The sequence below is a fragment of the Betta splendens genome, chromosome 6 (genome assembly GCF_900634795.4).
Source record: "Betta splendens chromosome 6, fBetSpl5.4, whole genome shotgun sequence".
Taxonomy (NCBI): Eukaryota; Metazoa; Chordata; class Actinopteri; order Anabantiformes; family Osphronemidae; genus Betta; species Betta splendens.
This window is the reverse complement of record NC_040886.2, coordinates 8,976,354-8,998,706: the sequence shown is the minus strand read 5'-3', so window position 1 is coordinate 8,998,706 and position 22,353 is coordinate 8,976,354. Positions and strand designations below refer to the sequence as shown.

The 22,353-nt window shown below is 41.7% G+C and overlaps 1 protein-coding gene across 2 annotated transcripts in view; it reads left to right on the top strand.

Annotated features, from left to right (window-relative positions):
* The first annotated feature begins 12,671 nt into the window (after nucleotides 1-12,671).
* LOC114856903 (cocaine esterase-like) overlaps nucleotides 12,672-22,353 on the top strand; it is a 37,210-nt gene continuing 27,528 nt past the window's right edge. The window contains exons 1-13 of one of the 2 annotated variants that reach the window (XM_029152779.3): nucleotides 12,680-12,822; nucleotides 13,435-13,627; nucleotides 13,710-13,851; nucleotides 14,038-14,171; nucleotides 14,295-14,448; nucleotides 14,544-14,648; nucleotides 14,891-14,989; nucleotides 15,095-15,238; nucleotides 15,331-15,408; nucleotides 15,493-15,640; nucleotides 15,719-15,868; nucleotides 15,951-16,023; nucleotides 16,108-17,202. In XM_029152779.3, coding sequence (XP_029008612.1) covers nucleotides 12,747-12,822; nucleotides 13,435-13,627; nucleotides 13,710-13,851; nucleotides 14,038-14,171; nucleotides 14,295-14,448; nucleotides 14,544-14,648; nucleotides 14,891-14,989; nucleotides 15,095-15,238; nucleotides 15,331-15,408; nucleotides 15,493-15,640; nucleotides 15,719-15,868; nucleotides 15,951-16,023; nucleotides 16,108-16,294 — 1,683 coding nt within the window. In that variant the 5' untranslated portion in view covers nucleotides 12,680-12,746 and the 3' untranslated portion in view covers nucleotides 16,295-17,202. Of the gene's footprint in view, nucleotides 12,823-13,434; nucleotides 13,628-13,709; nucleotides 13,852-14,037; nucleotides 14,172-14,294; nucleotides 14,449-14,543; nucleotides 14,649-14,890; nucleotides 14,990-15,094; nucleotides 15,239-15,330; nucleotides 15,409-15,492; nucleotides 15,641-15,718; nucleotides 15,869-15,950; nucleotides 16,024-16,107; nucleotides 17,203-22,353 lie in introns of those variants that run through there. The other variant, XM_055509768.1, reaches the window with a different exon arrangement.

Genomic DNA, 22,353 nt, shown 5'->3' with positions numbered 1-22,353 from the left:
TTGTTATTGTTATTATTGTTATTGTTATAGTCTAGATTAATTATAACTTATAATTAATTACAGCATAACTTTTAATTATACTTAATTATGGAGATACATCTATGGATCTCCCACTGGAGTAAAAGGGACATATGATTGATCTAATAATATATATATTGGTATAAGCTTATGATGACTCCTTCAGTGTCTGTGTGCAGTATGATAAACACACCACAGGGTACGTTGCTGTGAACGAATGTTTCGTACAAACTGTTGGAAAAATACTGCACTTAATCATTGAAACATATTTTGCTGAAGCCTCGTTAGCTGTGCTATAGCTTTGAAGTTTCCTCCTTTCTGCTCTGCAAGAAATAGGGAGTACCGATGTGTAGCATCCTTATCTGATGAGACCAATGCTTGTTTTGTGCAGGAAATATTTCCCACGTACTGTGTGACTATGCACCTTCCAGAATGCAATACATATTATGAGCTGAATCCTTGTCTTCTCTTTAGTGAGAGGATGTTGCCTTTGCTGTAAACTGCTCACTCCTTGCAAGTAAAATCCTAAAGAAGATCTCAACTGATTGTGTCTGCTAGATTCACAAAGGGAACTAACAATTTCCCTAACACAAACTACCTGGCTGAAACAGAGTTATTATAAGGTAATTGTGTGAATGCTAATGTCCAACCATGCTTGTGGTATGGGAAGATCAGAATGAGTGGAGACTTGTGTGTTTGAAAAAATCCAATTAAAGTCTAAGCATCTACCCAAGCGAGTCTAGAAACAAAACCAAAGAAATTACTATTTAGTTCTCAGAGGCTCTGATTAATAGGCTGCAAACAACGGAAAACTGGGTGAGGATGTTCAACTTTGGCACCAGATAAACTGTAGAACAAATAACACTTTGTTGTTAGTGCATGTAGTCACTCATTTAGCAAAAGGTTGAAGCAGGAGAAGAGGAATTTGGCAAGAATGAAGAAGAAGGTAAGGGAAGTTAATAGCAGATGGAAACCTGTGGTAAGATTTGTTTTGTGAAAGAAAGTCTTGTGAAAGTGAACAATGGGGAGAAATTAGCAAGTAGGGGAGGAATCAGGGATTTGTATCTTGCTGTGCTCTGTGTGAAGAGCTTTGATCCATCAAGGAGATGTCATCTCTACAGGAATCTGGAGCTGTTGGAGCTGTTTCATGCTTTTGGACCTTTTGTACATTTGGCTCTAGAGTGAATAGGAGAATCAGGGATGATGTTGCGTATTGCTGCTTGTGTTGTCTTATAACCTCTATCATCTGTAGATGAAGGATAAAAACTAATTGTAGCAGTGAATAAAGTGATTGTGAGCAAATTAAACACCACTCATTCAAAAATAGTGTGTAAAAAGACATATAAACAACATATGATCAAGGTAATAATCAGAGTAACATAAAATGAAGTCTAACACAAGAAGTTTACAATTGATGTCTCGTAAAGATCTGCTTCTTCCTATTGAACAGTAGCGTTAGATTGTTTCCAACCTGTGTGTTAACACATTAATTGCCCGATGGAGTTCTTCAGGTTGTGATCATCTGATCACAGACACACTTGGGATTTGTTATTAATGCCAGGTTTCCCTCCCAATGTCGTCTGAGTCACTGTCACTCCTGTGATGGGAAGTCTACACATCGCCCTGCGTCGAAAGTTTTCTCAGTACGTATGTAGATGTATGGTCTGACAGTGTGATTCACCGGCTTTGGGCTTCCTCCCACAGTCCAAAAACCATGCATTAGGTTGATTGACTACATTCTGTGTTACCCAGGCTGGCGACCTGCCTAGGGTGTACCCCACCTCTCACCCATAGCCAGCTGGGATAGGCTCCAGCACCCCTGCGACTCCGCATATGGAATAAAGTGGTTTGGAAAATGAAAATGGACTTCCGGTTCTGTTCATTCCATTTCTAGTGCAAGCTTTACTTCCGGTCACATATCCATCAGCTGTTTGTAATAGTCAGTCAAGACAGGGTAACATCCAGTACTCACGCCAGATTGATGTGATTACCTCCGCTTTACAGCATTGTTTCATCCACAGTTCCAGTTGCTGTTCTTGCCAGTTCTTGACCTCGTTCGTAGCCTAATCCTCCTGTCCAAACTAAACCTGTTGCCAACGCTGCCTGTCTTGACCACTGCTTTTGTTTGCCACTTAAACGGAACCGGACCGTGCCGGTACTGTACCTGTGCTTGGAATCCAGTGTGAACATTAAAACCTGTGTAACATACCTGCTGGCCTCCGTCGCCGTGCATGTGGGTCCGCTTTGTCTAGACACCTGCCAGCCCTGACACCGTGTGGGTCGTCTGAAAGATCTGGAAGGGGCCTCGCTACCATTTGGAGTTCCAGCGCTTCCTCCTGAACTCTGTAATGGTCGCCCATTGCCCTGGTTGGATGGTGTGCAGTGGTCCTCTTGCCTGTTCTCACCTGTTGGGAAATCTGAATTGTGAGGGGAAAAAGTGTTTGAGCGGCACGGCTTACCATAAGGCCCAAACCAGACTGCATGGCTACAGATGGTACCATTCGTCTGCCAACCGCAGCCTGTCACCGTATCCCAGCCTGCTCCAGTCATTGAACCGCATCCTGATCCAGTCACAGAACCACATCCTGATCCAGTCACAGAACCTCGGCCTGTCTCAGTACCCCAGTCTGATCCAGTCACACCATTGTAGCCTGATCCTGCAACAGGACCACAGTCTGTTTTCTGGCCGGTGTCGCAGACTGTTTCAGGTCCCAGGCTCCAGGCTGCTGCCGCTAATCTCCTGCTATGTCAGACATTTTGTCCCGCGTTGGCCCAGGAGAGGCCATTCTGTTCCGTGTTGGCCCAGAAGAGGCCATTCTGTCCCCGGTTGATCCTGGAAAAGCGGTCGTGTTGCCCCCTGAGGAAGCGTTCATTTTGCGTTGTCGTTTTGGTGTCAGGATCCTGGGCTGGCTCTGCCTGTCAGGATCCTGGCCTGACTCTGCCAGCCATTCTGTTTGATCTTTTTTTCGCCCTGGACCATGCCTTCTCCCTCACTAGGCCACGCCTCAGCTCTGGACCATCCCCACTCCCTCTCTTTTCCTCTGTAGACAGTAATCAGTTCAACTTGCCACACCTGCACGTGCCCTCTGGATCCCTTCAAAGACTCCTGCAGCACAGCACTCTGTGCTGGGTCATTGCCATACGTCATTGCCATACACCACTGTCGTACACCACTCTGTCCTTGTTTCACCATGCCGTTCGTGTCAGGTTGGTCCATGTATTAGTTAGTCTTGTTGCCATGTCATGTTTGAGTTAGCCTTGTTACCATGTTTGAGTTAGCCTTGCCATGTCTGAGTTAGTCTTGTTACCATGCCATGTCAGAGTTAGTCTTGTTACCATGCCATGTCTGAGTTAGCCGTGTTGCCATGCCATGTTTGAGTTAGCCTTGTTACCATGTTTGAGTTAGCCTTGTTGCCATGCCATGTTTGAGTTAGCCTTGTTGCCATGCCAGGTCTGAGTTAGCTTTATTGCCATGCCAGGCCTTAGTTAGCCCGGTTGCCGTGCCGTGTGTTCGATTTACCATGTTTTAGTTTCTCGCCAGAGTAGTGTGTTTTTGTTTTCTAGGCCTGTTAAATTTGCCCGGTGTGTGTGTGGGGCTAGCCCCTGCTGTATTGTTTTTTTTTATTATATAAGGGAGTGTTTTGTGTGTACGGTTTGGGGGTGTTGAACTTAAAATAAACGGCTTAAAATGTATGCCTGGTCCTCACGGCTCTCTGACTTGGCCCAGACCGACCCCCATGATCCGCCATCTTGTGTGGCGGACCATGACATTTGGTTCAGAAGAGGAGACCATTCTGTCCCACGATGGCCCGGGAGAAGCGGCCATTCTGTCCCAAGTTGGCCTAGTGGATGCAATTTTGCTCCCCGTTGGCCCCGAAAAGGGGGTCGTTCATATTCCCATTCCTTGTGGCAGACCCCAGCTGACGCCTTTTGTCCCTGTTCCATGTGGCAGACTGAAGCAGACGCCTTCTGTCTCAGTTCCCGTCTGCTTTGAAGAGGCCGTCCCTGTCTCAGTTCCGTATTCACCTTCATACATGTCGGCCACAAGGAGGCCACTTCAGGAGTTTCTGGGGGCCCAGGCTGGTTCCTGCCGGCCTGGGGCTCTGTGTCCTCTGTTCTTCTCTGTACAGGTGTAGCTCCCGGAGTGCTTGGTGATGCTCAGGTGAGCACGGCTGCCCTCGTCTCGGATGGCTGCCTAGAGGACGTCGTCGATCTTTGTGGGCTGCTGGTTGCTCTCTGCTGTGTCGCCGGCCGGCTCAACTCGTCTGCTGCCAGGACGGCGTCTCGTCTGGAGGTCGTCGTTGCACTGTATGGGGCTCAGGAGGCGGCTGTTTCCAGTGCTGACCTCCCAGAGTCTACAGCTTGCCACTGGACTCTGGTGGTGCTCTTCTGGCCTAGCGGCTGCTGGGTCGCGCCTCGCCTCACCTTCCTCCCCCTGGGAGAGGGTAAGTAGACTTTGTGTTGAGTCGCCGTATTGGGAATCACATTTGGGACTATGTGTTGGACTCTTATTCAGGATTTTGTGTTGGGTTTTATTTGGACGCTGGCTCTGGACTCTGTTTTGACTTTCGTTTTATCTGTTTGATCTGGTCTGGGTTTCTGTCCTGGTTCTGTTGGGGGGCGTTGTTCGTGGTGGCCCTCCGCCCGCCCTGTTTGGGGTGCCTCGAGCCCTCCTCTGGTCCTCCCTCTGCCCAGTCATGTGAACTGTCAGCTGTTTTCAATCCGGTCATTTAGTTCTGTATTTAAGCACCTCACCTAAGTTCTCCACCAGATCGTGTTAGCCTCCAGGATTTGGTTCATCGACTTACCTGTTTCCACTCTGTTTACAATTCCACGTTTCATCTTCTGGATTCTCCCTGTCGGTACCGTGGCCTGAACTGTTTCTGGTAAATGATCTCACGCTTTTTTGACTTGCCTACCTGTCTGCCGTGTTTGTGCTGTTGCCAATCTGCATTCCTGGTTTTGACCTGTGCCTGTATTTTGACCAGAGAACATTAAACAATTTTATACGCTACTATGAGTCTCTGAAGCTCTGCATGTGGGTCCGCCGCCTCAACTGAACCCTCGTTTTTATCTAAAAAACAAAAACATTAGAGTGTGTCAAGGTCAGTTTGTCAGTGTGTGTGTGAAATTATAACTCTTCAAACTTATCATCAGGACCAGAAGACATGTGCACAGCGTGGCTTGATTAAGAACGATGTTTTATCCGACAGGGAGTAGGCAAAAACGAGGTCAAAAACAGGCAATGGTCAAACTCACGGCTCACTATTATCATAGGCTGAACAAGAGAAAAAAACGACTGGAACAAAACCGGATCAAACACTGGGACTGGACACAAGGTAGCGCTGGAATGTTGGTTAGACAACAGATGTGGTTAGACAATCTGGCCAGATGCTATGGCATGTGGTGGTGCTTAAATGCAAGTGGGTTGATTACCAATAGTACACAGGTGAGTTAACTAGAAACGGAAGTAGTGACAAAATAATGAAATGAACAGAAACCGTGAATGACATGAGCTGTGACATAAACCCATCAGACTGAAAAGTCATGTAGCAGTTGTCATTTAGCTGTTTGTCATAATTTTCAAATCACTCTGTGGGATGTTTTAAGCAAAAAGCGATTCTTCATTGCGAGCATGAATTTGGACTAATTGAGCGTGTATCAGCTGTAGGCGTGTTTCTTCATTGCATGTATGGATGTGTTTGTGTTTGCGGTACCGTCTTCTACGTCACGTGAAAAGGAACAATCACCTTCCTCCTTCACCAACCATCATTCTGATGTGAGCGCCAAAGTGGGTGAAACCAGACATAGCAGGAACAGTTCTTCTTCCAAAGCAATGAGAGATGCTTTCTGGATCCTCAAACGCAGCTCTATTGGACCAATCACATCTGAAGCCTCTCCTGTTGTTTCAACCAGTGTCTGTGGCAGAGCAGTTCTTCACAGATGGAGCTCACTGCTGTTTTTCTTTCCTTGCTTTCCTTTGCTGATTGTCATAAACTGGTGTCTGTGTCAGACACCCACGCTTGTAGGACAGTTTCACGGCCTCTGTAGCTTCAGACACAGTCCTTTCATGCTGGTGTAGGGCTTGTAGTAGCTGGTGAGTCTGTTGAGTCCAGAACGTGATGGCTGCAGAAGTGTGTTCTGCTGATGGTGGGAAAGGAGTCCAGATCCAGATTTACCCTCATCGCGCTCAGTTCTGCATTAGAATAGAGAGCAGAAATAATGGGAGCATTTGCTCTTGACATAATATGATATGTGTAACAACAACTTAACAACTCACATCTTTGCCAAAATGAAACACTTTAATCAAAACTTGATATCAAATTTTTGCAACAAAGCCTTACACAAAAGCTGTATTGGACGAACCCTGGATTGGCTGACTGACGGTAAGCGTATTGGTCACTTCCGGTTACTGAGGTATACTGCCGCTGTGTGTGTACAGCGTTACTCTCCGCTATTTTCTAAATATAATGGCACGTTGAACGGAGCCTCTCTGCTCTCTAGTAACATGGCCATGTTGCTTAGCCTCTCCACTCTGTGACAACTCAGAGTGGAGCCCAGGACGCAGAGTCGCAGTCTTACACGCCTCTCTGCATGTTCTCTACAGCCGCCACCCACTCTTAGTCTTAGTTATCGCATAGAGACTGTGTCTGCTTCTCGACCACCTAAACTATACAAGTCACAAACAAATCAAAGAGGAGTGACTTACCAGAATTGAATAAACATCAAAACAGGTTCTCTTATAGAACAAAGTAACAGTAAGTTAATAAAGTGTGGTTTATTAAATATCAGATCTCTCTCATCTAAATCCTTGTTGATAATTGACTTGATAAGTGACCTTCACATAGATCTGTTCTGTCTCACTGAAACCTGGCTGCAGCAGGATGAATATGTTACTTTAAACGAGTCGACTCCAATGAGTCACATAAACTATCATGTTCCTAGAAGTACAGTACAGGTAGAGGTGGAGAAGTAGCAGCAATTCATAAATCAGATTTATTAACTACTCCTAAACCTAAACATAGTTATAACTCATTTGAGAGCCTCACTCTGAGCCTTTCTCACCTAGACTCTAAAACCAAGAAGCCAGTTGTGTTTTGTATTGTTTACCGTCCTCCTGCTCCATATTCGGAGATCTTAACTGAATTCTATGAATTCTTATCTGACTTAGTTCTTAGCACAGATAAAGTCATTATAGTGTGAGACTTTAACATTCATGTAGATGTTGACAGTAACTGTCTCAGCACTGCTTTTAACTCCTTAATAGACACTATTAGTTTTACACAGCATTTAAATGAACCCACTCATCGTTTTAATCATACCCTCGATCTTGTCCTGACATATGGGGTTGAAATTGATAATTTAATAGTTCTTCCGCAAAACCTTCTGTTATCTGACCATTTCTTATTAACTTTGGAATTTAGCATAATTGACCTTACAATAGCTGGAAAGAAATGTTACTATAGCAGATGTTTATCTGACAACGCTGTTGCCAGATTCAAGCAGATGATTCCATCATCTTTTGCCTCAATGTCTTGTAGATACACAGAGAACAGTCACCTTAATCTTGATGAACAGGTTGACTGTCTTGTAGATGATGCTGCAGCCTCTCTACGTACAATGTTAGACACAGTGGCTCCTCCTCTGAAGAAGACAGTGAATCAGAGGAGGTTAGCTCCATGGTATAAGTCAGAGATCCGCAGCCTAAAGCACAGGACCAGACAACTAGAAAGGCAGTGGTGTTCCAACAAAATAAATGTAAACTGCATTGCATGGAAGGACAGTCTAATAATATATAAAAAAGCACTTTGTGCTGCTAGAAAAACATATTATTCCTCCCTAATTGAGGAAAACAAAAACAACCCCAGGTTTCTTTTCAGCACTGTAGCCAGGCTGACTAAGAGTCATAGCTGTGTTGAGTCTACTATCCCCTTAAATCTCAGCAGCAATGACTTTATGAACTACTTTACTAATTAAATTATCGCCATTAGAAAAAACATTCAGCAGCGACCTCTTCCAAATGACAGAAAGCACTGTTGTTATGGGAAAAATTGTTTCTTCCTTATTTCTATGCAGTTATTATATGATTTATGACTTATGTTCTGCAATTAATATCTTATGTTTTGTCTTACTGTATGCATTTGACATTTCACCTAGATTGTTCAATGCTTGTCTCTGCCTGATAGACTCTCAACTCTAGCTCCCAAACCCAAGGCCGGGGAGTTGTGTCTCTGTCTGTTGAGACTTGGTGCTCCTTTCTCACAGATAGTTGGCCGTCAGCGATGCAGGTGTGAGAATGTAAATATCTTCACACACAATGCGACAGGTAGTAGATGGTGCATGTAATTTGATTGGGTTAGAAAGACAGTCCACCCTAGTTGGACAGAGAAGCTAAAAGGCAGAAGGAACTTGAGGATGGGCTCTTTGCATCACACCTTTATGGTGTGTGCATTGATCTCCCCAGCTGGTTTTTGGTTTGTTGATGTGCACGATCAACATCCATGCTTTTGATTTGCTTTCCCCAATATTTTTATTTTACTTTATTTTTATAATAAATTACACAAAAGACAACTCTCTCATCTGCTTCTTTATGGGAAATTTCGTCCACACTGTCTAGATCCATCAATTTTAAATTTACCAAATTCTCTGTCTTACCTAGACAGCTTCTTCCCCATAACTCATATGGAGTTAACCTCAGTAATCAACTCTTCCAAGTCGTCCACTTGTCTTTTAGATCCAATCCCAACCAGATTACTCAAATAAGTTCTACCTTCAATCAGCTCGTTCATAAAAAATCAAATCAACCAATCTTACATTGTTACTTACTTACAACATTTAGGCTATGTACCACAGGCTTTTAAGGTGGATGTGGTCAAACCTCTATTGAATAAACCAACCCTGGACCCTGGAGAACTAGCTAACTATAGGCCCATTTCAAATTTACCCTGTATTTTCAAGATTCTGGAAAAAATCGTGGCTAAACAATTATCTGATCACCTGAGTGGGAATAACCTGTACAAAGATTTTCAGTTAGGATTTAGAAAACATCATAGCACAGAAACAGCTCTGGTTAGAGTCACTAATGATCTTCTATTAGCTTTGGACAATGGTCTAGTTTCTGTCCTTGTCCTGTTAGATCTTAGTGCTGCATTTGATACAATTGATCACAACATTCTATTACAGACACTAGAATATAGAATCAGGATTAAGGGAACAGCATTGGGATGGTTTCAATCCTATTTGTTGAACAAATTCCACTTTGTTCATGTTAATGAGAAATTCTCCACATGCACAAGGATTAGCTAAGGAGTACCACAGGTTCTGTGCTTGGTCCAATTTTGTTTAGCCTATACATGTCTCCTCTAGGTGAGATTATTAGAAAGCATTCTATTAATTTTCATTGTTACGCAGATGATAATCAGCTATATATGTCCTTGGAACCAAATGAAACAGATCAACTAGTCAAAATTCAGGGTTGTTTAAAAGACATAAAATCCTGGATGTCCCAAAACTTCCCTCAACTAAATTCAGATAAAACTGAAATTCTTATTGTTGGGCCTAAAAATCTGAGAGAGACACTATTGAGTCAGATAGCCACCCTGGATGGCATAACATTAGCTTCAGATTCTACTGTGAGGAACCTTGGTGTCATCTTTGAACAGGATCTCTCTTTTACATCATACATTAAACAAATCTCCAGAACCGCCTACTTCCATCTTAGAAATATAGCTAAAATCAGAAGCATCCTCTCTCAGAGCAGATGCAGAGAAACTGATCCATGCATTTGTTACCTCTAGGCTGGACTACTGTAACTGCTTACTCATAGGGTGTCCTAACAGCTCCTTAAAAAGCCTACAGCTTATTCAAAATGCTGCAGCCAGAGTCCTGACAGGACTTAGAAAGAGAGATCACATTTCTCCTACATTACCTTCTCTGCACTTGCTGCCTGTAAAATGTAGGATAGAATTTAAAATTCTCCTACTCACCTACAAAGTACTCAATGATAAAGGTCCTTCTTATCTTAAAGACCTCATAGTTCCTTATGCTCCCAGCAGAACACTTCGTTCTCAGAGCGCTGGGCTACTTGTGGTTCCTAGAGTGTTTAAATGTAGTACGGGAGGCAGAGCTTTTAGCTACCAAGCTCCTCTCTTCTGGAACCAGCTCCATCTTCAGATTCGAGAAGCTGACACACTCTCCACCTTTAAAATTAGGCTTAAAACCTTCCTTTTTGATAAAGTTTATAGTTAGACATGGTTCAGGTCACTGGCATTGATGTATCCTGCCTGTATCCAGTCCCTGGCCCAACCGTCCTGCCCGTGCTCTGTTGTTGCTTGTTGTTGCTTGTTGTTTTTGCTGTGCTTTTCTCCCTCTCTTCCCTCACCCCAACCGGTCGAGGCAGACGGCTGCCCACATCCAGCCTGGTTCTGCTGGAGGTTTTTTCCTCGTTAGAGATGGAGTTTTTCCTCTCCAATGTTGCTATCAAATTAAATGCTTGCTGTATGTGGGATTTGTTGGGTTTAGTTGTGTGAGGTCTTAAACCTTACTTTGTAAAGTGCCTTGAGATAACTTTGTTGTGATTTGGCGCTATATAAAGAAAATTGAATTGAATATTTGAATTACCCTTTTGTTTGTGTGTGTGTGTGTGTGTGTGTGTGTGTGTGTGTGTGTGTGTGTGTGTGTGTGTGTGTGTGTGTGTGTGTGTGTGTGTGTGTGTGTGTGTGTGTGTGTGTGTGTGTGTGTGTGTGTGTGTGTGTGTGTGTGTGTGTGTGTGTGTGTGTGTGTGTGTGTGTGTGTGTGTGTGTGTGTGTGTGTGTGTGTGTGTGTGTGTGTGTGTGTGTGTGTGTGTGTGTGTGTGTTGTGGGCAGAGTTGTCTCTTTTTTTCCCCCAGTTACTCTGATCTTTCTTTTTTCTTTTAGGGGTTCAATTTAGCTTTTTTCAAATCTCTTGTTCTTTTGTATTTAATTTTTCTTTTAAGGTGGGTGTGTTCTTTACAGCGATTCTCCTTCTGAATCCATAACCAGTTTCCCACTCATTGAAATATGAAACGCACTAATAATCATATTTACTTTTAACTTTTGATTACTTTTGATTTTGTAAGGTTGCTGCTCCGTGAAGACTCAGATTGCCCCGAACCCATCTTCCAGAGTTTGATTTGGATCCATGGTGGAGGGTTTGCTATAGGCTCAGCTTCTATGTATGATGGATCTGCCCTGGCTGCTTACCAGGATGTGGTTGTGGTTTTGATCCAGTATCGCTTAGGACTTCTGGGATTTCTCAGGTAAAATAACCAATCTCACTAGGTCACAGAATGTAAATGCTGCTAAGGTGATCATCTATAAAGCATAGTTCAATGACCTGTCTTCTTTGTAGGCCCCACTCCCCACCCCCCACGCGGGCCAATCCCCCACGCTGGCCAAGGACATGTACAGTACAACAGCCTGTAAACATGTAACAACCTGGTTTTGGGCAGATTGAAGCCTGCCTCATCCACATAGATAGTCCAGAACTGTCTGTAAATATTGAATAGTGTTACTGAAAACACACACAGTAACTACTATGTCTATATTATCACACACATAGGGGCTGGCTCAATATAGACAATATAGACAAAAGCTACAAGCTACAGGCAGCATGAACCCTCATCCCCACATCACTATAATATATGTAAAGTGACACATATTTGCACATTATCATGGCGCAGATACTTAAATCTGACACTGTTCCTCTCAAGTGGAACCCTGTACAGCTGCTTCATCTGAAGTTATGTTTCTGTAGGATGTGGCTCCTGTTTTGGTTTTGAACAAAGTGTCTCATGTAAGTGGGTTAGTGAGTTACAGATTTGAGACCAAAGTGCAAACTTGAAAATGTGTTTAAGCTGTGGTTACACTGTGTTTAACATTGTGCTACAAGAAGTTTGTTGAGGCGTTGCTCTAAGCATTCACTTTTAGTGTTTAAGCAATAGACAAAAACTCTAATATAATCTGTCCATCAGGTAACACTATGGAGCCAGATAACACCTCATGTCATAAGACATCACAGCTGTGTTTGCTGACTTATTTAAACATCTTCTGCTTGTTTTTTACAAATTATATGTGATTCTTCATTTGATTTGTTTATTAAAACACAATAAACTTAAACTGTAATTACAAACTCACGGCATCACCATTGATGATGAATTACTGATAGGGTGCAAAGAACTGTGTGTCAGCAGCTGGTCGTACGTCATTCCCACATACAGTAAACACTTAGTTTTTGTAAGCTGAACAGAGGCTCAGCACATGTACATGCTCTATATGGAAATTACATGACATTTATTAGCTCTGCTCCGACCTTTGGTGAAACCATAAAGCTGTCGTGCATTTTGTGGCAAACTATCCTGTGCAAATATACAATACAGTACTATTGCATTGTTTTATTGCTTTCATGATAAACTATGATTTGTTCTACTGACACCAATGTAAACCATTGAAACCTTTTAAATCCAAGTTAAATCTTAACATGCATTGTTGTAAACTCGTTGCTGTATTCATATTTTCAGTCTGGGCAGATCAGCCCACTATCAGCATTGAGCAAAACTAACCCTATCTTTGTCACACTGGCTAGAACATGTGGGAGTGGTGTGGACATTATTTACATAAAACCTGCTGAGTCATCGTTAGTTTTTTATAAATTTGTTGAGGCAAGGCTTCAGAACACTTTCTGATTTTGCAGAGTCCAGAGTGTTGAACATGAAGTTAACTGTGAAAAAAACTTTATTCAGTCTAGCGTCTGTATTTTTCCTCTGTGTGGCTGCAGACGAACATGGTGAGTCTATAAATACCTGTGATACTTTGTGTCCTATTCTAAACAAACTACACTGTATTTAAACTTAATTGCAACATTTAGTTTTATTGATCATTGCTTAACTCATGCTGATGTAGGAGAACTAACATTTGCGTAATTAGAGCAGCCTACGTGACTAAATGTGATGTGATGATTGCAGAAAACGCCTCTAAAAACACATTGGTTTTGTTACATTTGAACCAAAATGATTAGATGTGAGTGTAATAGCAGCCATCACATTGCATATCTGTGTTTTCTGAGTGAAATCAATTTTTAGTTATGCAACTGATAAAGCAATGGATTTTAGATTTGACGGTTAAATCTAATTCATCCTGTAAGATAATGACACCAACAAGATCCAGTTTGGTAAAAACGGTAAAATAATTGATGAATGGACTTTTAATGAATTAAATCAATTCTTAGTTATGCAACTGATGAAGCAGTGGGTTTTAGATTCGAGGGTTAAATCTAATGAATCCTGTAACATAGTGACACCAACGAGATCCAGTTTGGAAAAGACGGTAAAATAACAGATGGATGGACTTTTAGTGAATTCATGAATCATGATGTCTTACACTTTGAATGTCCTGACAGCCCCTGAAGTGCACACTGACCTGGGGCGTCTGAGAGGTCAGTATGTCAGTGTTAAGGGGAAGGAGACTGGGGTCCATGCCTACCTGGGGGTCCCCTTTGCCAAGCCCCCTGTAGGTCCTGCTCTGAGACTGGCTGCACCTCAACCTGTAGAGGGATGGGAAGGAGTGAAAGATGCCACCCAGCAGCCGCTCATGTGAGACATCCATCCACAGCATCCATCGATTCTACACACAAGAACCATTTCCAACACTAATTTATTAACTTTTCTCTTGCAGGTGTGTTCAAAATAGGCAGATTATGGTAGATTTGTCTCATAAACTTGGAGATTTTTTGCAAGTCATTCCAGACATTTCCGAAGACTGTCTCTACCTCAACATTTACACACCTGCAAACAGAGCTCATGATGCCAAACTCCCAGTAAGAACCTTTTACTGACTGCTGAATTCATAAAGATGATGTGAATAATGGAGGTACATGTTTACAACTAGAATTACCCGATTACAGTGTCACATTCAGTTACAGACTTTGGTCAGATTGAAGTGATGGGGTGGAACCAGACACAATAAGTTGATAATGCTATTTGAAATTTGTGAAAAAAATCAGGTCATGGTTTGGATCCATGGTGGAGCATTTACTATGGGCTCAGCTTCTATGTATGATGGATCTGCACTGGCTTCTTACCAGGATGTGGTTGTGGTTTTAATCCAGTATCGCTTAGGACTTCTGGGATTTCTCAGGTAAAATGACTCAACTCACTAAATGTTAATGATGATATTAATGTTAACATTTATCAACCATAGTTCCTGTGATCAGCTGGTTTTACTGTGACCTGTTAGAGTGTAACTGTGTGTTTGATTCAGCACTGGAGATCAACACATGCCTGGAAACGTTGGTTTGCTGGACCAGGTACAAGCTCTGAGGTGGATCCAGCAGCACATTCACAGCTTTGGTGGAGATCCAGGTTTAGTCACTGTATTTGGAGAGTCTGCAGGTGGGATCAGTGTGTCCTTGCTGGTAAGACTTCATGTGCAGATGAAACATTTAAAATGAACTCACATATTTTCTTAGATTCTCCACTAAACCACTTTTTCTGTTGCTTGAATCCACAGCTTCTCTCACCGTTGTCTCATGGGTTGTTCCATCGTGCCATTGCTGAGAGTGGAAGTGCTGCCATGCACACAGTTGTCTCAAATAACCCTTTACCGATGATGCAGGTTAAATTAAACATTAAATAATAGAAAAAAATACAAATTATTATTCAGAGGTTTTAGAAGGACTCTAATACACACTAAAAGGTTTAATAGTTAAGCTTTGTTTCCTAAGCTCATTTTGAAATTAAAATTCCCACTTGCTTCATTCACTCTATATTCTCAGGTTTTGTGTATAAAAAATATCACATAAGCATGTTTTTTTTTTTTTCTAAAAACTTAAATGTGGCTCTGATGTCTGTTTACAGGTTGTGGCAAATGCATCTGGTTGTAGCCATGAAAGCACAGAGAAGATCGCTGATTGTATTAGAAACCTGGATAATGACACTATTGTGACCATTGGGAAGGTGAGAGACTGACTGATACTGACTTTATGAAATAAGGTGAATATCAGGCTTGTGTGCAAGATTCTGTGTCTTAGTGTTCATTTTAAAACATACAATTTCCTCAAGGATAAAAATTTGATGCTTTCTATAACCGTTGATGGACATTTCCTGTCAAAACCTGTGGAGGAGCTGTTCCGTGAACATGAATTTCTCAATGTTCCATTCATGACCGGTGTGAATGATGATGAAGGAGGATGGTTGATTTCATGGGTGAGTGTCTATGGGATTTTTCACTAACATTCGCATTGCTGGAAAACTTTTGCATGTGTTCGAAATGGTCATTGTATTAAATCTTCCTTTAGGTTTTTGCTCCTCAAAACTGGACAGAGGGAATGGATCGAGAGCAGATCACAAAAACACTATCTGTTTTCTTTCCTGATGTAAGTCAATCAAACAGTGACAGTTATAGTTTGGGTCTTTATACTCAAGCTTCTTTGACAGATGTCTTATATATTTTCCTTAAGCCCAAACATGCAGTTGTCAGAGATTTCATAATAGATGAATATATTGGAACTGGTGAAGATCGTGTGAAGAACAGAGACGGGTTCACTGAGATGATTGGAGACATTTTGTTTACTGTTCCAGCCATTAAGACGGCCAATGCCCACAGAGGTACTTGTAGATATTATTATGAACATACATTTAAAATACACATAAAGAATATTTTTACAATGTTTTTGTGTGCTACAGATGCAGGTGCTGCTGTTTACCTGTATGAATACCAGCATCCTCCCACACTCCTGCAGAAGAAAAGGCCGAGCTTTGTTGGGGCTGATCATGCAGATGAACTTTTTACAGTGTTTGGATTCTGTTTCACAACTACTCATGTCAAATTATCTGGTATTTGCAGTATTTTAACCATATTTCTCCAGCAGATATATAGGTTGTATTTGAAAGTTTCACATCATCTTCATTATTTTAGAGCCATGTCCTAAAGAGGAGGAAGAGTTAAGCAAAACCATGATGAGCTACTGGGGGAACTTTGCCCGTACAGGGTAGGAATCACTGCTCTGTGGACAGGAAGTCATCACATACATGGACACCAGGTTGCTGTGTTTACAGCTTGTGTGTGTGTGCAGGTCTCCTAATGGTGACGGTCTTGCTCACTGGCCACAGTATGGAGCAGGAGAAGACTACCTGGCCATTGGTTTGAAGCAGCAGGTCACCCGTCAGCATCTGAAGAAGAACCGCTTTGTCTTCATGACTCAGACGCTTCCAATGAAGATCCAGCAACTTAAGGAGAAGATGGAGCGCAGCGAGTCGTAGAACAGTCACCTCCCAGTTCTCTGGTCCATCACTTTGGCATTACAGTTCTTATTGTTCGCTGTGATGCAGCCATCTAGTGAAACAACACATTTGCACATGCAGGTCTAAACAGTGGCTCCAATGACTTGGTACCGTTTTTAAGGCCTACAAGCTAATACAAATTTGTTGTTTTTTGAGTGTCAAACAGGTGCCATGATGAGTTCATACTGGTCTTTCTGGTTTCTAATAGTTAGAAATAGATGGTGTCTCTTTGGTCACCAAAGCTAAAACTATGGAGTTTAGACTGTTTGAGTAATGTCAGTGTTTCCAAAAGGGAGGAGAAAGTGTGTCAATCAAATGAGAACGGGTTTAGATTTTTGCTACATGTGTCTGATGCACTGCTGTAGTAGTGATGATTTTTTGAACAGTACTGTACGAGGCCCCACAGCACATTCTCTGTTTTTAAATAGAAAAACTGATAGTTTTTGGAAATTAACTTTTGTCTTTTAGCAACAGTAGATGTTTAAATGTTGGCGTTTCTGTAACTGAATAACAGTGTTAAAACAAAAAGGTCTTTTAATTTAAAATAGAAAACGTTCTTAGTTAAAGGCAAATCCAGCTACAATGATTAAAAGTTGTAATTGGTATGAATTTAAACTAATACTTGGAAAATACTACTATAACTTCTGTTCAGAGACTTGTGTCATCTGGAAGCTACTGTACCACACTAGTAGTCAGTTATTTAAAATATAGACCAAATCTGCTTATTGTCGTTTTCTGGGGTGCTTAAAAATACAATTATTTTATTATATTAAAAAACTAGATTTTAAGAAGTTGTCCTCTGTAATGCAGCTTTTTTGCTGCACTGCATTCTGTAGATTATGAAATAACAAAACTGTAATAAAGAAATGCGTGATATCCAAACCATCCCTACTTATCTGCCTGTGTTCAGAAAATTGAAATGTGTGTTCCATATAAATAAATTTAGGTGGAGGAGTAGCAGCAGTTTATAAATCAGATTTATTAATTACTCCTAAACCTAAACATAGTTATAACTCATTTGAGAGCCTCACTCTGAGCCTTTCTCACCCAGACTCTAAAACTCAGAAACCAGTTGTGTTTTGTATTGTTTACCGTCCTCCTGCTCCATATTCAGAGTTCTTAACTGAATTCTCTGAATTCTTATCTGACTTAGTTCTTAGCACAGATAAAGTCATTGTAGTGGGAGACTTTAACATTCATGTAGATGTTGACAGCAACTGTCTCAGCACTGCTTTTAACTCCTTAATAGACACTATTGGTTTTACACAGCAGGTAAATCAACCCACTCATCGTTTTAACCACACTCTAGATCTTGTCCTGACATATGGAGTTGAAATTGATAATTTAATAGTTCTTCCCCAAAACCCTCTGTTATCTGACCATTTCTTATTAACTTTTGAATTTAGCACAACTGACCCTATAACAGCTGGAAAGAAATGTTACTATAGCAGATGTTTATCTGACAATGCTGTTGCCAGATTCAAGCAGATGATTCCATCATCTTTTGCCTCAATGTCTTGCAGATACACAGAGAACAGTCACCTTAATCCTTATGAACAGGTTGACTGTCTTGTAGATGATGCTGCAGCTTCTCTACGTACAATGTTAGACACAGTGGCTCCTCTGAAGAAGAAGACAGTGAATCAGAGGAGGTTAGCTCCGTGGTATAACTCAGACATCCGCAGTCTAAAGCAAAGGACTAGACAACTAGAAAGACAGTGGCGTTCCAACAAAATAAATGTAAACTGCATTGCATGGAAGGACAGTCTAATGAAATATAAAAAAGCACTTTGTGCTGCTAGAAAAACATATTATTCCTCCCTAATTGAGGAAAACAAAAACAACCCCAGGTTTCTTTTCAGCACTGTAGCCAGGCTGACAAAGAGTCATAGCTGTATTGAGTCTACTATCCCCTTAAATCTCAGCAGCAATGACTTTATGAACTACTTTACTAATAAAATTATTATCATTAGAAAAAACATTCAGCAGCGACTTCTTCCAAATGACAGAAAGCACTGTCTAGATCCATTAACTTTAAATTTATTAAATCCTCTGTCTTACCTAGACAGCTTCTCCCCCATAACTCATATGGAGTTAACCTCAATAATCAACTCTTCCAAGTCGTCCACTTGTCTTTTAGATCCAATCCCAACCAGATTACTCAAAGAAGTTCTACCTTTAATCAGCTCATCCATATTAAATCAAATCAACCAATCTTTACAACTAGGCTATGTACCACAGGCTTTTAAGGTGGCTGTGGTCAAACCTCTATTGAAAAAACCAACCCTTGACCCTGGACAACTAGCCAACTATGGGCCCATTTCAAATTTACCCTTTATTTCCAAGATTCTGGAAAAAATCGTGGCTAAACAATTATCTGACCACCTTAGTGGGAATAACCTGTATGAAGATTTTCAGTCAGGATTTAGAAAACATCATAGCACAGAAACAGCTCTGGTTAGAGTCACTAATGATCTTCTATTAGCTTCGGACAATGGTCTAGTTTCTGTCCTTGTCCTGTTAGATCTTAGTGCTGCATTTGATACAATTGATCATCACATTCTATTACAGACACTAGAACATAGAATCGGGATTAATGGAACAGCATTGGGATGGTTTAAATCCTATTTGTTGAACAGATTCCAGTTTGTTCATGTTAATGATAAATTCTCCACACGCACAAGGATTAGCTATGGAGTTCCACAGGGTTCTGTGCTGGGTCCAATTCTGTTTAGCTTATACATGTCTCCTCTAGGTGAGATTATTAGAAAGCATTCTATTAATTTTCATTTTTACGCAGATGATACTCAGCTATACATGTCCTTGGAACCAAATGAAACAGATCAACTAGTCAAAATTCAGGGTTGTTTAAAAGACATCAAATCCTGGATGTCCCAAAACTTCCTTCAACTAAACTCAGATAAAACCGAGATTCTTATTGTTGGGCCTAAAAATCTGAGAGAGACACTATTGAGTCAGATAGCCACCCTGGATGGCATAACATTAGCTTCAGATTCTACTGTGAGGAACCTTGGTGTCATGTTTGACCAGGATCTCTCTTTTACATCATACATTAAACAAATCTCCAGAACCGCCTACTTCCACCTTAGAAATATAGTTAAAATCAGAAGCATCCTCTCTCAGAGCGATGCAGAGAAACTGATCCATGCATTTGTTACCTCTAGGCTGGACTACTGTAACTCCTTACTCATAGGATGTCCTAACAGCTCCTTAAAAAACCTACAGCTCATTCAAAATGCTGCAGCCAGAGTTCTGACAGGACTTAGAAAGAGAGATCACATTTCTCCTACATTAGCTTCTCTGCACTGGCTGCCTGTAAAATGTAGGATAGAATTTAAAATTCTCCTACTCACATACAAAGTACTCAATGATAAAACTCCTTCTTATCTTAAAGACCTTATAGTTCCTTATGCTCCCAGCAGAACACTTCGTTCTCAGAGCGCTGGGCTACTTGCGGTTCCTAGAGTGTTTAAATGTAGAACAGGGGGCAGAGCTTTTAGCTACCAAGCTCCTCTCCTCTGGAACCAGCTCCCTCTTCAGGTTCGAGAAGCTGACACACTCTCCACCTTTAAGATTAGGCTTAAAACCTTCCTTTTTGATAAAGCTTATAGTTAGAGATGGTTCAGGTCACTGGCAATTATTGTTAGTCACAGGAACCATCTCTTAGTTAAGCTGCAATAGACATAGACTGCTGGGGGACTTAATTTATACACTGAGCACCTCTGTTTCCTTCTACCTCCTCTGTCCCATAACCTCCCATCATTGTCCCATGTTTAACTAACCTTGTCTCTTTCTGTCCAGTAGTTGTGCTTCTCTCCTCTCTCCCCCCCCACACCCCCCACTCTTTCTCCCTCTCTGTCCTCACCCACAGGTATCATTGGACTCAAAGTTTGGTGTCTGTGATGGGCAGCTGCGGATCCAACCATCCTGCCTGCATCCAGTCCCTGGTCCTACCATCCTGCCTGTGCTCTGTTGTTGCTTGTTGTTGCTTGTTGCTGTTGCTGTGCTTTTCTATCTCTCTATCCTCTCACCCCAACCGGTCGAGGCAGATGGCCGCCCACATCCAGTCTGGTTCTGCTGGAGGTTTCTTCCTCGTTAGAGAGGGAGTTTTTCCTCTCCACTGTTGCTGTCAAATTAAATGCTTGCTGTATGTGGGATTTGTTGGGTTTAGTTGTGTGAGGTTTTAAACCTTACTTTGTAAAGTGCCTTGAAATAACTTTGTTGTGATTTGGCGCTATATAAATAAAATTGAATTGAATTGAATTGAATGATGAAAATAAGTGGAACATACTTATGCAAAACAGCTCAAAGCGGCAAATAAAAACTGTAATAAAATCCAAAACAGAGTGTCCCATTCATTTTTCAAACTGTGGCTGAAGAACGTAAATCTGTAAATATTACAAAAATATTTGTAAATTAAAAAGTTACAGTTACATCTAAACACAGCCACTACTGATACGTTAGGAACAAATGTTTTCTGTGCGGTCACCAAAGCCAAAACAATAGAGTTTAAACTACTTGAATGACATCAGTTCTAAAAAAAAATGCAAAATGTAAAAGAAAATGTGTCAATTCAAAAAGAACAAATTTGCACTTTGCAAGACGTGTCTTATGCTCTGCTGGAATAATGATGATGACTTATTGGATCCTATTGTAGTTTTGTAAATCAGGTCTAAACGATAAATATAAACTGTAATTACAGGCAGATGTGTAAACATAAGCCAGATCACCTGTCAGTGCTTCACATTTTGTTTGTTAATCAGCTGTAATAATTAAGTATTAGACTGTGATTCTGACAGCACCTGAAGTGCACACTAAGCTGGGGAGTCTGAGAGGTCAGTACGTCAGTGTTAAGGGGAAGGAGACTGGGGTCCATGCCTACCTGGGGGTTGCCTTTGCCAAGCCCCCTGTAGGTCCTGCTCTAAGACTGGCTGCACCTCAACCTGTAGAGGGGTGGGAAGGAGTGAAAGATGCCACCCAGCAGCCGCCCATGTGAGACATCCATCCACAGCATACATCGATTCTACACACACGAACCATATCTGTATCTGCATATCATATCAGTAATTTATTACATTTCCTCCAGGTGAGTTCAAAATAGGCAGGTTATGGTAGACATGTCTCATAAACTTGGAGATATATTGGTCATTCCAGACATTTTAGAATACTGTCTCTACCTCAACATTTACACACCTGCAAACAGAGCTCATGATGCCAAACTCCTAGTAAGTAACCTTTCACTGACAGTTTTGTTGTTTCTCAAAATTCATAAAGATGGTGCAAATAATGGAGGTCAATTTTTATAACTACAATGAAAAGATGGATTTTCACCAAAAATCCAAATTTCACATTAAGTTACAGATGCACTGAAACTATTATTATTAATATTATAATTCCATCAATTTTCCAAGCCGCTTATTCTTATATGCGGGGTCGCGTGGGGGCTGGAGCCTATCACAGCTGGCTATGGGCAAGAGGCAGGGTACACCCCAGGTCGCCAGTCCATCACAGGGCCACACATACAAACATATTCACACCCACACATGTGTGTACTTGACACCTCTGTTTGGGAAGAGACCTGGGTCCCCAACAATCCCACATGACTCTGGTCCCTGTGACGAAGGTAACCGTACTGTGTTCCCCTGTCCTGGCAGTCTGAGCCTTACCACCAACCCCTGGTCGGCCTCATCCTTCTCCAGATCGCTTTCTGGGGTTTCCTGTAGCTTCTGCGGAAAAGAGGACGGTAAGTAGTCCACAGCTGGTTTTAACATTGTCCAGTGATTCCTTTTTACTCTGGCCAAGTCTTTAATGGGTGCCACTGAATACACAGTACCACCTGGCAGAGGAGCTCCTACCACACTGTACACAATGGGGCTCACGGCATCCTGGAACTTGTGACGCCCTCGGACACTATGATTCCGAAGATAGACTCTCTGGTTTACCAAATCTTACCTCACTATATTTCCCTGTGTCATGCTGCTACTTCCGCTTCTCTGCTGCGTTCTCCATACAGACCC